The 16,518-nt window shown below is 39.2% G+C and overlaps 1 protein-coding gene across 1 annotated transcript; it reads right to left on the reverse strand.

Annotated features, from left to right (window-relative positions):
- Nucleotides 1–6,389: 6,389 nt before the first annotated feature.
- LOC121366878 (TWiK family of potassium channels protein 18-like) lies at nucleotides 6,390–12,080 on the reverse strand. Its single transcript, XM_041491145.1, has 3 exons — nucleotides 11,953–12,080; nucleotides 8,329–9,442; nucleotides 6,390–7,615 (listed from the first exon to the last, which is right to left on the reverse strand). The coding sequence occupies exons 2-3, from the start codon at nucleotides 9,254–9,256 to the stop codon at nucleotides 7,011–7,013; spliced, it is 1,533 nt and encodes a 510-aa protein (XP_041347079.1). The 5' UTR covers nucleotides 9,257–9,442; nucleotides 11,953–12,080; the 3' UTR covers nucleotides 6,390–7,010.
- Between the last annotated feature and the right edge of the window lie 4,438 nt (nucleotides 12,081–16,518).

The following is a 16,518-nucleotide window of genomic DNA, read 5'->3' on the forward strand; positions in this document are numbered from 1 at the left end:
CCTGAAGCGAATTTTAAGGACTCGGTGGGTAAGGCCATTACACCGACTACTCTATCACCAACCACTATCTCGACGTCCTGGTCAGATAGCCTAGATAGCTAAGGCGCGAGTCCATGGCAGCATGCTTGAATCGTAATTGAATATAAGCAAGAAAATAGGTTAAGGGTAAGGAATAGGGAGGGTTTTAATACTTAGAAATTACTTAACTCGCTGGTCGGTCGCCAGTACCTTTTGATCTCGCACTCCAGAAGTCATGTTGTCCTTCGTGAGTCTTCGGTACAGAAATTCACGCGTGCAATATAACCATATGAGCCAGTATTGGTGGGTAGAGACTTATGTATTCTACTGCTGGTGTCTAGTTTACAGACAATTCTCAAAATATATCAGCATTATTTTTATTACACATGTATTTGTATTACTTCGGATGTTCATATGAGTGTACGCGTGCACATGCCTGTTTATACTGTACATTAATTGCGGTCGACCCTGTGTGTTGTACAATAGCATGCCATCTGCTAATGAGCAGTTACACGATGTTCTAACTACAGCCATGGTCAAAACGAGCACTTAATGAAATAATCTTATCGAAGTATATAGTTAATGGAAATGTCATTAACCAGAAGATTACTGACAGCAGTTTGCTGAATGGTCTGGATGATTGTTGGTCCTTTTGGGTGAATGAATATAAACAATAACAATGCACTGCTATAGATAGCATTTATTTACATAATTGTATTAATAGAAAATTAAACTTTAAAAGTAATGATTTATAAAGCATACCAATATGTGATTGCTATAAAACTGATTCTGGCATTGTAAGCAGCTCTAAGCACCATACAAAACAAGACATTATCAACAATATTCTGTCACAATCCAGGCAGTAGTTTCGAGGTATTCTTTTATACAATTCCACGAACTTGTGACCTCGTCTTGAACCAAATCAGAAAAACAAATGTGAGATCGAATGACAAGTAAACATAGGCTCAGAAGCGGATGAGTTACGGGCGAGGGCAGAGTTACAACCCCAACCTTGAAGATTTTGCATTGCCCACACACATTCAAATGAAAGGCGACCTAATGTTTATAGCTGCCCTCCCTCTCTGTTACTGACTTTACTCCTGTTTTGGACGGAAGAGCCAGAACCTGTGCTCAAGAAAGGCGTGCATTACAACAGCTTGCTCTGAATATGCACGTTAAACTACTGGACATTGTCGTTCAGTTTCTGACATCTTTCGACGCCTATGTGCTAAGAACCCGTGCTAGCGTTGTCCTGTAACGAGCTGTTGTCATGTTCCGGAATACGATTTCCAAATCCAACAGTGGTTATGGTAATAAAATAAAAGTATACACTTTAAACAATTCCAGTCTTTGTTTCGCAATGTGAATATCATAACTCCTAGCATTTTCTCTAGAGCTTACAACCAAAATGTGTATGTCCATGTCACGGTTTTCGCAAAAACAAATTTAAACGTTAAAAAAATCCAAACAGAAAACAAATTTTATCCTTTTCTTCAAATAATAATTATTGAGAATTAGCTGTTTCACACGAAGAGGGCATGTAGACAAATGTTTTTGTATTCAATATCATATTACACACACACACACACACACACATACACACACAGACATAAACTCACAGTCACACACACATATACACACATGTATATATGGTGTGTGTGTGTGTGTGTGTGTGTGTGTGTGTGTGTGTGTGTGTGTGTGTGTGTGTGTGTGTGCAAACAAAACGGTAACTGAGCAGCCAGTAGGGAGAACTTCAGATGGTGATACAAGCTTGAACCTTGGCACAGATGATCCCATTGGGGCATTATGTAAATCCAATCAATGTCCAACTTGAAACTATTCAAATTGGCCGCCGTATCATGTCACCAATGTATACACATATACATACACATACGCGCGCACACATTAACGGTCCAAGTATTCGACCACACAAAAAAATCATAGCATTTGCTAATATTAGTTTTTCTTCGTACTTATTTAGTATCAGTATTATTCCATAAATAGATCCAAGTTTTGTTTATGCATTATACCCTAACCAGAGCGTGCCGCAATGAACTAATCGACCAGACATTAGAACGAGTATTTGTTCACTTTGTAAACGCACTACCAAGGGAATCCAACGAGTCCAGCTAACATAAAGGTTTTAGTACACAGTCCTACATAATAACTTGAAAATAATACATTGAAAAATGGTCCAATGATTTTTTACCATTACTCATATTTGTGATTGTATTTAATAATTTATTAACGAATTATTTTATTGGGTGGCAGAGTTGTTCACTGTAAATAATTATTTCATTTGATCCAACAATTTGGTTCATATATTCAGCGTATACATATGTCCTCTCCGTGTTAAACAGCTATGCCAAATTAATGTTTTACATAGTACAAAATGTATTTAAAAAGTGTTGCATTATCAACATTTGTAATGATGAATTTAACTTGTAGAATGCGGGAAATTGCATTTCAGAACATCTACTAAATCATCAGTTTTTAAAATCTTCTGGAGAAGCATCCACATAACTCCCTATAAATCTCTCCTAGATCTCAGTAAATCAGCCCATCCAATGTTCACTTGCTACCTCCGTGCCTGGTATGCCTTGCCAGGCCCATAATTTATTATATGCCAACATGTCTTGCCCCTTCCTGAAACATTCCCTGCGAACGTCCATACTGTGGTATTTTCTAATAAACAATCATTGGTTATCTTTCCGTTTACCGATATTAATATTAAATTGGGGAAAAAGAAAATCTAATTATGGAAGTCCTGGCAAATAGCACATAACATATAAAAGTAGTAATGTTTGCTTCTTGGGTGCTTATTATATCTTGGGAAGCTATCCTCAAGCTTTTCTGTCTGATCAAATACAGGGGCAACATCTATCAGATGTTATTATTAGACCACATTGTTGAAATGATGATTAAGCGGCTGACACTGCAATGCCAGCTCTAATAATAAATACATTGTTTAAAGATTTACATTTACACGAATTTTTAAAGGATTAAGACTATCGCAAATGTTCACGAAATGCTGAATAGCATATGATGACCACAGGTGGTGAAAACATACTTATCTATCTACCTACGTATCTATCTATCTATCTGTCTGTCTGTCCACACACACACACACACACACACACACATATATATATATATATATATATATATATATATATATATATACACACACACACACACACACGTGTATATGTCTATGTATATATGTATGTCTGTCTGTATGTATGTATGTATGTATGTAACCATCTGTATATTTACATCTATCTATTTACATTTATCTATGTATTTATGCAAATATGTATGTATCTATCTATCTATCTATTTATGATAACAATGAATTATTATTATTATTATTATTATTATTATTATTATTATTATTAATTACAGAGCTACGAAGGAAGCAATCTTTCGCAGAAAAATGTCAACTTGTGTCTCTTTAAATGCGTTTTGAAAATCTAACAACCGTTTCCCATAATTTTGACAGTGGGTCGAGGCTTTTACGATAGCGTTAAACCGGTGGTCTTCCCATTAAAAGCTCCTGGTAAATATACATCACATAACGATTGTCGTTTGTAGCATAAGGCATGTTCAGGAGGGCGAGGCTTAACGTTAAATGAATGTGATTTGATGATAAAATATGAAAGAAAGACACGAGAAAAAAAGTGAGATTTTGGCAGCCTTCCCTCGTAGTGTGATGGATAAGTGTACAAGTCTCTTAAGATTATTGTGAGTTCAAGTCTCTATGTCAAAATATTGTTTTTAAGTTTGAGTATCAACTTAATTATTTTTTTACGTCACAGACTTGTGGATCAGATACGTGAGTGAATTTTTGTAATCGTCTTACATTTTTGTTAGCATAATGAAGTAGTATATATATGAAAACTGGTAACTCCTTAAAACATTTGGCGAACTGCAAAAGACAATTTGTGTATACACCAATATAATTGTTAATAATATGTTTTATAAGTTTATAGTTTGACAGTAAGTGACAGTTTGATTATTTGTGATTTTCTTAATCATTGTCCGATCGGACTTCCATTACTCGGAATCCTAGTCTGTGGGACTTGTATTCCTAGGAATGTAAGTCTGTGGGACGTGCATGCCGAGGAATGTAAGTCCATGGGACGTTTATTCCTGGTACTCCTAGTCCACAGGACTTTCAATCCTAGTATTCCTAGTCCTCTGGAATTTATTTCCAATATTTTTCTTATTACACACACACACACACATATATATATATATATATATATATATATATATATATATATAACAGAAAAATATCAACCTCCACTGAGAGGATTCGAACCACAGACTCTCAGTATGAGAGTCCAACGCTCTACCAACTGAGCTATAGGGAAATTCCCACTAGCTACTGCCAGTAGGAGCACTTTATATCAACACTACTACATACTCCCCCCTCAAGTGAAGCTACGTCCCAGAGCTGTGGGCCACGGGCAGTTGAACTGTTACGGGTCCTGACTGGGTTATAATTGTATTTTTGTGTTAAGAACACACCCAGTCCCTACGTCGGCTCCAAATGTAACAGAAAAATATCAACCTCCACTGAGAGGATTCGAACCACAGACTCTCAGTATGAGAGTCCAGCGCTCTACCAACTGAGCTAATAGGGAAATTCCCACTAGCTACTGCCAGTAGGAGTACTTTATATCAACACTACTACATATATATATATATATATATATATATATATATATATATATATATATATATATATATATATATATATATATATATATATATATATATATATATATATTCTGTACTTAGTTCTAGTAGTTAGTACTAATAACTAGTACTATAATGACCAGTTACTACAATATAAAAATAATAGGAAAAATAAGCATGACAAATTGCCTTTTATTGATGAATAATTAAAAATAGCATCAAAACACTTGAAATTAATTATCACTGACTGTCTTGTGGAAGTTTTGATTGATCATCATAAGCATAAGAGACGAGTTGGGGAAAGGATCTCTGTATTGTTATACCTGGCCGTTAGGAACATCATAATCGTTCGAGACTGGGTGGAGGTGGGGTCGGGGAGATGGGGCGATCACTCCCCCCAGTGCTTGAGGGGGGGGGGGGGGGGGCAATGGACACTTTCGAGCAAAATGAGCTGGCCTGAAATCTTCACCATGTATTTCCATCATTCTATTCACAATATTAGTATCCATATAAAAATGCAGACTATATAGCGTCTTGGTACTAATGCGAATATGAATATGCGTTGTGTTCCAGATTCGGACATTTTCGTTTCATTCAGGCAATAAAAATCAGCATGCCCCCACTCCACCCCTACTCCCCAAGAAGGATGCCTGAATGCCTATTGTGACTAAAACTGTCAGGTGTAAAAGTGTCATGAGTCGTTAGTCTGTTTAAAAGTGTCTTTGTAAATTGAGTGTGCATATTATTGACAGTATGATAATTGTTCAGGGGTTACTATTTTGTCTTAGTCGGTGTAGTGGCCCATTGAGCTGCTAAAACCCACTCTTAGTCATTAATATTTCTATAAATTGATAAACCTTAATGAAAACCATTTAACATAATTTGTTATCAATGGTATGGTTTGTTGGGATTAAGATATCATAGAGCCCAGAGTCTGGCATGTCATATGTTAGACCAAATTAATTTTTGAAAATGAACAAAATTGACAAAGTAGGCACATGTTCAGTAAGTTATGCAGAGGGGAGGGGGGGTCTAGACTGTGGCAAGTAGAAATTTGTTTTGAAGAGGGGTGTTTATACCACGCCGCCCCACCCCACACCCTATGTACACGCGCCTGAAACATTATTGACAAAAAGGCACAAGCTTAAAATTTTTTATATAATTACAAGATAATTTATATAACGCAAATATCACATTTTTATAGTTGAATTATTATTATTATTATTATTATTATTATTATTATCATCAAATACCAGTATATAATGTCTAACAGATAATTGTGCTAGTATATCATATGGGCAAGTACTAATACATGCTTCGAATTATGGAAAATCTTTTCGAGTTACTTTTAAATGTTTAAACATTTATTAGTTGGAATAACGCGCATTGAATAAATACCTTTGTTCTGCTCGTGTAATAAAGTCAACAAAATGTGTACATACTCTTGCAAATGATATAAATGGAAAATATTGGAACAAATAGAAAATATTTAAATGAAGAGAGGTGGCAGTATCCTAAATTAATTATATAAACCAGAAAGGAAAATGCTTTTCGTTTTGTTTACATTTATAATTGAATTTTTATGTGTACCACCGGACTTAAATTTTGATTGTCCAGGAATGCAAGTCCGACCCGGACTTGGTATCCTGGCAGTCAGACCAGTATTCCGAAGGAACGTAAGTCCTAGGACTTGCATTCCTAGGTATATTAGACCTAGGACATGCATTCCCTAGGAGATTAAGTCCGGGCGGACAACTGTTCCTACGGACTTGCATTCCGTTTACACCGGTTAAACTGTTCGTCAGCGCCCGGCTTCTTGAACACACCATTGTACTTCCACGCTGCCCAGGTTCTGCTGCAGTCATAATTATAGGCATATTTGGTTTTTGAATATTCACAAATATTACATTATGTGTCAACAAGATACATATTTGATGTACTATTTGACGAGTTGTTCTTTATCAACCAGCCAAATATCTTATATACTATCAATAATTAAGTACGTGTTGACTAGAGATTTATACGTGAAACATTAGTATCATTTTCCTTCTGTGGTACAACAATGGTGGATCTAGAAGTGTCTAGGAGGTTGTCAGAATTTAAAAGAAATGACATCTGTCTTGTCAGTGAAACATTATTTTATCCTGGTAATGTAAAGCTTCCCTATGTTTATGCAAGATACGAAAAATTAGAAATAAAGGACCTGTCACCTCCAGGGTGAAGATGACCGGACCGCCATTCTACCCCTAGACTCGCCCTTGTTGCATTTAAGCCACGGTAGCCGTCCATTAGACTGCTTCCTCTTTTGGTTCCGAATCCTCTGTTATGCTGTTGTCTGCCGACTTCTTCTTACAACACCGCACGCACCTCATGAAGTCCAGACACGCGTCCTTGACCTCGTCCTGCATCAGCTCAAAACACATGGCCATCAGGGCCAGACCGAACAGCAAGTAGAGGGTGCTCGTCACGCGCTTCGCCGTGTCCTCCCACTGCCTGTTGCTCTGCCCTGGGACGAAGTCTCCGAACCCTATCGTACTGAGGGTGATAAAACAGAAGTACGCACTTTCGAAGTAGGTCCACTCTTTCTCCCAGAAATGGAACAACATGGCTCCGAGGACGATGTAGCCGAACATCAGTAGCAGACATATGACGATGGGAACTTGTACGTCATCTTTCTTCTTCTGCTTCTTCTTCCCGGATTTCAACTCGGTGGTTCTTTTGCGCTTCCCCCTTTGACATAAGCAGGCGAAGTTTTGCCAGAAGATTTTGAAGGCTTTCGCCATGAGGCTGCCGATGTTTGAAATGCAGACTAGAGTGATAGGAATCCCGATCAGGGCATATATCATCGTCGCTATCCGTCCCAGTTGCGTCTGTGGGGTCAGGTGACCATAACCTATGAACAGACAAAACGTTGAAAGCAAAATTGGAAGTGGCCAACAAAAGCATACAGAATACAATGGATGCAGTTATGTCTGAGAAATGTATATATTTTTTGTAAATTATTAATTCCTGAAGAGAAAACGAAACCAACAATATGTAGGTGAGACTGAGATACTTAAAAGCTACGGGTCTCCGACTCACAATAGTAACTTTGAATCACAAGAGCAACTTTTAAGTTGAAATGAATCTGAACGATACAATATCGCAATCAAAATCATATATGTGCAAGGGATATTTCAACACGATTGTGACATGTGCATTGTCGATAACATCTTTACTACTCCACCTGAACGAGTCCAGTCACCCCAAGACAGAGCTCAGTTAATATATAGGAAGACAGTCGTGATGCCATCCACTCATAGACCACTATCCAAGCAGTGATGACATCGGGTGTTAGAGGAGCGTATCCTACCCCACCAGTGGCACTCAGCATGAGCACAGCTGTTGCGTCACTATTTGTCACCCCGACACGAGTTATCAACCGGGTGAAAGATGACTAACAGTATTGGGGGTCACAAATAGTGAATCAACAACAGTTTATAATGAAAAGGGAATTGTATCCACACACACACACACACACACACACACGCACGCACGCACTCACGCGCGCGCGCACACACACACACACACACACACTGTTAACAGCCTGTGCGATCGCATCCTTACCTATCGTGGTGATCACAGTCACGGAATAGAGGAGAGCTCCTGGATAGTTCCACTTGGCCGCCACGTCCGTAGCCTCGTCCACTCCGTCCCAGCCGTTGCTGACGGCCGTGTACACGGAGCTCTGGAACCTCGTGAAGACGTCGTCGGCGATGGCCGTCCAGTTCTTCTTGAAGAGCACGTTCAGGTCTCTGGTGGCCTTCCACAGTTCCTTGACGTGCTGCCGGCGCACCCTGGCCACCAGGTAGCGGTTCTCGATTTCGTTGTTCGACTCGATGTTCATGAACATGACTGCCCCGCCGATGGAGTAGGCGATCACGAGGATGGTGAGGCCGACGTGTGAGATGAGGAAGACGAGGAAGTTCTTGAAGAGGAACACAATGTTCTTCTTCATGCGAATACTCCGCTTCTTCTTCTTCGCCAGGGCCTTGCACATCGCAACCGTGCTGATTGAGTAGGAAGAGGACTTCGCCTTCCCACTCGTGCCATCGTGGTCGACGGCCTCCATGACGTCCTCTGTCTCCACGTATTCCTCGCTGACGCCCGTGTCGTACTTCACGGCGTGGCCGTCAGAGTAGAAACTTTTCACGTCTTCTGCAGCAGTTAATTTCGTCACTTCGGTCTCGTGGTCCATTGCGTCAGCGTCATGAGTCACTTCCGTAATCCAATCCATTGCGTCGGCGTCATGAGTCACTTCCGTAATTTGATCAATGGAGTCCGCGTAATGAATTAATTTCGCTACCTGGTCAGCGTCATAAATCGCTTCTGTTTCCTGACCATCCGTGTCAGCGTCAACGTCATGGTTGACTTTCGAAACATGAAGCATGGAGTCAACTATACTGCTGACTTTCGTCACGTGATTTGTCGTTATAGCTTCATGGTTTACGTCCGGTACGATGAGTTTCGATGTGCTTTCGGGCGACTCTGTCATCGTGAGTTTCGAAAAGAACCACACCTGTTATAAACGACATCCGCAGTCTGCGATTTGTGAAATATTGTTTTAGTTTGTGTGTGTGACGCAGTCGATGGTTAGGCTACTTGGAGTGCTGTCGGTCGAGAAAGTATTTTTAAATATCTTGATGCTGAAATGGTTCTCACACACGTTTACTTGCGCCCTCTGAAAGAAACCAGATGCAACATTACAATCGATACTAGTTTCTTTTATTAGGCATTATTTTAAAGAAGTCAGGAGACATCTAATTAACAAATATAACATTTCAAATTATCCAGGTCAGCTTTAACTCTGTTATGAACAAATGAGTCGGGAGTTAACTTGAAGAAAGAAGGGCACTATATCTAAAAGGATATTCGAAGTGAAATTATGATGCCAGATAACACTCAAACGAATCAGCGCATTAGGTATCGATCATATAAACTGACCATGACTGATTTGTGAATGTCTTCGTTTATTTTATTTTCTGGAATTATTTAATATTGTGCATGGTTTTTACTCAGGCTAAACCTAAACTATTTAGTATTGATCATGCTGTCTTTTTATTTGAAACGGCCTTTGCTGCCATCTTGTAAGAATAGCCTACTGACCCTGATTTAAGCTGCTGTGTGCATGTCCAGGACGGCGTGTTTGAACCCCAGTGGACCACGAGGAGGAAAATAAGGTCATTGTACAAGCAACATGCATTGTGGAGAGCATGTTTGAATTGGAACTGTGTTACGGAATTACGGCTTGTTGTGGTAGCGCTCATTAATGGCCAAGCTCAATCACGAAACGTTAACTCAATCTATTGATGCAGTACAAAACTTTATTATTCGATACCGTTAATATGCTGCCTGAGTATAAATATACATTACGCAGTCTCCACACAAACACAATGCAGGTCAGGTATTAATGCCTGCTGCGCTTAGCATCGGTATAGGTTTAGCCTGGTTTTCATTGAGAAAATGGTTACAATACTAATATCTGACCCGAATGTACATACATTTTCCACCCCCATTTTTACCCTTCATTATGCCTACATATACTTTGCCTAGAGATAGCGTCCTGTACAAGTATAACTAAATGTGTTCATGCTTGGATGGGGCAAGTGTATATATTCAAATATATATATATATATTTTTATGAGTAGTTAACGTTATTAACCTTATGCCATGAATGGTTGGCATTTGAATATGCATGTATATATCAACAAAATTCTAAAAAGGGCAAATTTGTGTTTGCCGAAGGGAAATAAGTCTAGCTCTCAAAGGGAGTTAGGTCGGTTTGGAGGTTCGGAGGCATGACCCCCGGAAATTTTTGATATAAAGATACTCAAAGACACGTTTTCAGGGCAATTTAGTGTTGATTATTGTGGATAATTATAATTTTTTTAAGTCATTAAAAAGGGCACTTGAAACGGGTAAGGGGGTCACAAGACCCCTGTGACCCATTTTGGACCCGCCAATGAAAACTCATCACTTGAGACAGATTGTAGAACACACTCTGCATAACCAGGAGTTGAATATTCGTCAAACGAACGAAATGACGTCTCTAAACTAAACTGTATTAAAGAGATATTATATTCCATGGCAGACGTCAGTGTAATGAGTTGTAGTGGTTCCAAGTGTGTGCTGGGAATTGTCATACTACAGCGATAGGATAACCGACGATAATTATACATAATCATTGCATATATTAACCAGCTCTCTCTCATTATAAAAATGGTTTTAATATAAACAGCAACAGAACCATGCCTCCCTGGAGACGGCAGATAATTTAGCATGGTAGTTGTGAGGCACAGCCAACGAATTGTACTAATGTGGATACAGGCATCAACTTTTATACACCGAGCATATGTCGTGATGGTCTTTCTGGATATAGAACCACCATCACACTAACTATACACGCTACCGCCAAAGCATCGGGCATCAATATTGAACACTTTTAACGTACTGTATGTAATAACTATACACAAGTTTACCATTATACTGGGGGGGGGGGGGGGGGGGGGGGGGGTCACGTGAGTCACAAACATTGATGTTGCCATACTTCACATTACATGGTTGTTATACTGGAATACGTTTTGATAAGTGTATAGTTGTAACCATGTGCCTGCTCGTCCGCCCCTCTGTTCGTACGATGTGTTCTCATGATCAGTAAGCCAGACAAAATATTATCTGTCGGAAAACGGATAGAGAACATTCTGTTGTTCATGAATTCATCACATGGGGTGGGTGGCACTGTATGGATGGTGGCTATACAGGACCGGATTCACAATTTATTATTATTATTATTGTTATTATTATTATTATTATTATTATAAAAATTGGGGAGAGGGCCTGGATCAACTCGTAAAAGGGCAAACCAATGATCTTTAAGAGCCAGAAAAAAGGACCTTATATTTAGGGGGACAAGTCCCCTGGTACCCCCTTAGATCCGTCTCTGTTATATAAAGAAACTGCCGTCAACCCCCTTGTGATCAATTATAAAACAGCCCCTAGTTTATCGCACGTTACTGGGGGAAGTATTATTTTAAAAATATATTATCAATATTTTGTTCTAAACCTTTTGACAATGAGAAGTCAAATATGCATTAAAATTGTTTTCATTATAAACTTCGATTTGCTCAAGAAAAAGTGTTACTATTCAAGTGTTAATACAACAAAGGTGAAAAATGAAACAATAGAACTTACCTACGATCAGAAAACAGCGCATGTTTGCTGTATTGATTGTCATCAGTGTTATATAGCACTATATTGTTTCATGCAAGTTTAATGCGCTGTGCGCAATGCGGCCCTGCAAGCGGCAGACGACATACGCTGTGTATGGCAGGCCGTTTTATCACTGTTTAACACAAAACCTGATCGGCTAGTTTTTAACACGCTTCCATTAAACATTGATACGTTCATTATATTATATACTTTAATCCATCAACAGAAAAAAAAAAAAAAAAGTACAAAGCATCGAACAGTGCTATATATCAAAGGGCACAGTTTGTGTCATCATGCTGGAAACTGATAGAGACATTTACTACTAATTAGCATCTAGTGTCCTGGCTGCTATATGATGCATGTCTGTAACACAAAAATAAGTCATCATTTTTACAAAATGGCGAGGGAGGGATCTACCTCATTGGTAGAAGCTCGTCTGAGCTGCGAAGAGTCGTAAAATCAATCGCCGTCAGTGAACCGCTATTTGCGTTTTGCCTCGTCCTCGTGATGTGTACATCATCAAGGACCATGATACAATATGATTAGAATAGAATAGATGTTTAACGACATCCCAGCACAAAAATTATATAATATGATATACACTGTCCAGTCTATGGGAAAAGATCATGTACTGCTATTCGGTAAGAGTAGCCTATGTGGCAGCAGGGGCTTTATCTTGCCTAGACAAAGTGTCGACACAGACATGTCGTCTGATATCATCACGGGGTAGGACGTAGCCCAGTGGTAAAGCGCTCGCTCGATGCGCGGTCGGTCTGGGATCGATCCCCGTCGGTAGGCCCATTTGGCTATTTCTCGTTCCAGCCAGTGCACCACGACTGGCATATCAAAGGCCGTGGTATGTACTGCCCTGTATGTGGGATGATGCATATAAAATATCCCTTGCAGCTAATCGAAAAGAATAGCCCATGAAGTGGCGACAGCGGGTTTCCTCTCTCAATATCTGTGTGGTCTGTGTGGTCCGTAACCATATGTCTGACGCCATATAACTGTAAATAAAATTGTTGAGTGCGTCGTTAAATAAAACATTTCCTGCCTGATATCATCACTGTTTTAACAGTGTCATCACTTATTCCAGTGAGCTCTGTCCATCGCTTGTTTTGATTTAGTGGACTATTCTGGGAGTGGCAGTCCTCTTTATGTAGGTGCAAGAAACATCTCCTATAGACGAGACACTAGATAGCGATTCATGGAAAGAATCAACCACTATTTTGCCAAATGCTCATTCAACTCTGCATTGTGCAGAGATGCGGCCCTGATCACGCATTACGGTTTTGTTGTTCAAATCTGTATACGGCATGTTGACAGCAAATTGCCGTGGTTTAAAATGTGCTGAGGTGTCGTTAAACAAATATTCCTTTCCATATTTTCAAACTAACGCAACGATCACTTTAACCTGGCTTCACAGAGCCATCAAGTACTAGCACGAAAACGAATCGTCTGACATGGTGCACCTTTGTAAGCATTCCCCATTATGTGTACACATTAACCGAGATTTTAAAACAACGTTGATCACTGTCTGCTGTGGAACTATTGAGTAACTGTGATTAAAATAATGTTTTTCGAACAGACGCTTTTCATGTCTGCTGTAAGATAAGGTAGGGGATAAGGGAAATCGTTATTGTTTTGCATAATACTCCAATAACTCCTGAATCACGCCACTGATTCAGATCTAATGTTGGGGAAGGAATCCGCCGATTTAACACAGCGTTCTACCATCTACAGGCAGAGAAACACGTCCACAGGGTGTCTGACACATTGGTGCACGACTAGTACGGGTCGTCTGTTTGTTGGACAGCTCATATACACGGAAGAGCCCTGGTTGCTAATTGAAAAGAATAGTATATGTGGAGACTGGTTCGCTTTTTGCACACACTAAACCATCGGGCAGTTACCAGAATTAAATAAACAAACACACATACTCTCTCTCTCTCTCTCTCTCTCTCTCTCTCTCTCTCTCTCTCTCTCTCTCTCTCTCTCTCTCTCTCTCTCTCTCGCTCACACACACACACACACACACGCACAACATTCTGAGAGTATTGTTATTTAAGCATTATATGTCTTCTAAAGTCAAAGGTCACAACTGTCAAAATAGTGTTCATATCTCCATGAAAGTCGAACTTGACCTGTGACTATATGATAAAGCCATACACACAATTTCATCTGACGATTAGACAAAAGGCCAGATATCACGTCGTTTCTTTTCTTTCTGTTTTGCAGATGATTTCGGCTAGGAATATTCCCATGTAGTAAATATACCGTGAGCAGAAAAAGGCACCTTGTTTATCACACAGATATTAAAAAGAATTATAATGAGAAAACCATCTTCTCTTGTCACTCTACTCATCAACGGACTCGAAGTGTGACTTTCCAATGCGATATTATTTAAACAGTATAATATTCAAAGGCAATATCTTCATACTGGATAGCAAACCCAGACGAACTCTGTGTAACATTATTCAAACATTGAGACGACTGCACAATGCTGATTGTTAATAATCTAAGGGGTCTACCTGGAACGCACGCCTACATAAAGAAAATATCATTTCATACGCACACCAAGCGAACGTCAAAATATCGGGGGGGGGGGGGGGGGGGGGGGGGGTTGTTGTTTTAGGGTGTTGTTTTTTTAATTATTATTATTTTTGAAAAATATATTAATGGAACAATATCATTTTGAAAAAAAAAAAAAAAAATAGAAAGAAAGAAGACAATCTATACATGATGTCCGAATGCGTTAATAATTGTGCCAGAAGTGATTTTGATTTGATGAATACACGGCTGTCTTGAAATACTCCAGTACTGATCGACTGACTTCGGTTAGGGCTAACCTCTAACCCGGTAATACTCTTTAAACAAACCATTAAGATATTATAACCCAAAAGTCTTAATTGTAATATTAATATTTCGTTTATGCAGCCCGTCCTTCCAATCCAGCCTCTAGAAATGTCCAGGCGGTTTCCCATGGCTGTCATCTTTATGCCTACATACCATGGCGAATTCGAGTGCCAATTTTGAATTTTGAATGTCCGACAGCAATTTCAGACAGTTTTAACCCCTGTGTAATATCCAAAAATATTTTACACTGCAAAAAAACCTAGAGTAAGGAACTTTGATCATTGTCAAAGAATATTACCAAGAACGCTATGGATCATTATTATTTTGCATACAAATATGCTGCAAATGAATATGCCGCATTATACCGGTATGCGGTGTTGAACATTTTAATCTATATATTGTGCCACGACTGAATATGCCGCATTATAGCGGTATGCGGTTTTGACCATATTAATCTATATATCGTGCCACGACTGAATATGCCGCATTATAGCGGTATGCGGTGTTGACCATTTTAATCTATATATCGTGCCACGACTGAATATGACGCATTATAGCGGTATGCGGTATTGACCATATTAATCTATATATCGTGCCGCGACTGAATATGCCGCATTATAGCGGCATGCGGTGTTGACCATATTAATCTATATATCGTGCGGTGTTGACCATATTAATCTATATATCGTGCGGTGTTGACCATATTAATCTATATATCGTGAAGGGCCGATAACTCGACATTTTAAAGTCACCAGAGCCAATCAGAACCAATCAGAATTGAGCTCCCGATAAAACAATCTTGCCTTAATGAATTCCGACTATGAGTCTACTAATCAATGAAAGGGCATATACTACGTAAAACTGGGTTAAAAGACAATGTGCATTCATGTATTCCTCTTCGTGTCTCTACCTGGCGTTCAGAGGATCGGCGCACCACACTTTAATGTAACTCATATCAACAGAGGAATCCAGCCAATTAGTCGGGGCCAGTGGCTAATAGCTGCTTGGGGCATGCCATGTAATGCAATATTTTCAATTAACAAAATTGCCGGAGCTGAGTAAATACCAAACACGTTTCCAGAAACACTGTTGTCCATTAACCAAATATAAACCCACAACGAATAAAAACAGTTTTTACTAATATTAGTCAGATTATATTAGATTTAGTTGCAAACTTGCATAATATTCATGCATACTCGGTAATCGAGCAAACTGAATTTTCGCCATGTCGACGCTCTAAAGGTGGGAAGTGTCTGACCGGTTTGGTGATACAGTTATTGAAAATGACGACGAATCATGCAATTAGTGTTTGATAGTAAAATATAAACAAAGAAAGAAAGAAAGAAATAAGTAGATAAAAAGGAGATTTTTTTTTGTTCGTTTGTGTGTTTGTTGTTTTGGTTTTATAGGTTTTTGGGGTTATTTCCTTTGGCCTTTTTTTTTCTTTTTTTTTTTGGGGGGGGGGGGGGTATTATTTATTTTATTTTATAGTAGACGTATTTGTGTTTTTCATATGACGACAGCGTTCCACCCCCTCTCTCTGTCTCTCTGTCTCAGTCTCTCTCTGTCTCTGTCTCTCTGTATCAGTCTCTCTCTGTCTCTCTGTCTGTCTCTCTCTGTCTCTCTGTCTGTCTCTCTCTGTCTCTCTGTCTCAGTCTCTCTCTATCTCTCTGTCTCAGTCTCTCTCTGTCT

This window comes from Gigantopelta aegis, chromosome 3 (genome assembly GCF_016097555.1).
Source record: "Gigantopelta aegis isolate Gae_Host chromosome 3, Gae_host_genome, whole genome shotgun sequence".
Lineage (NCBI taxonomy): Eukaryota > Metazoa > Mollusca > Gastropoda > Neomphalida > Peltospiridae > Gigantopelta > Gigantopelta aegis.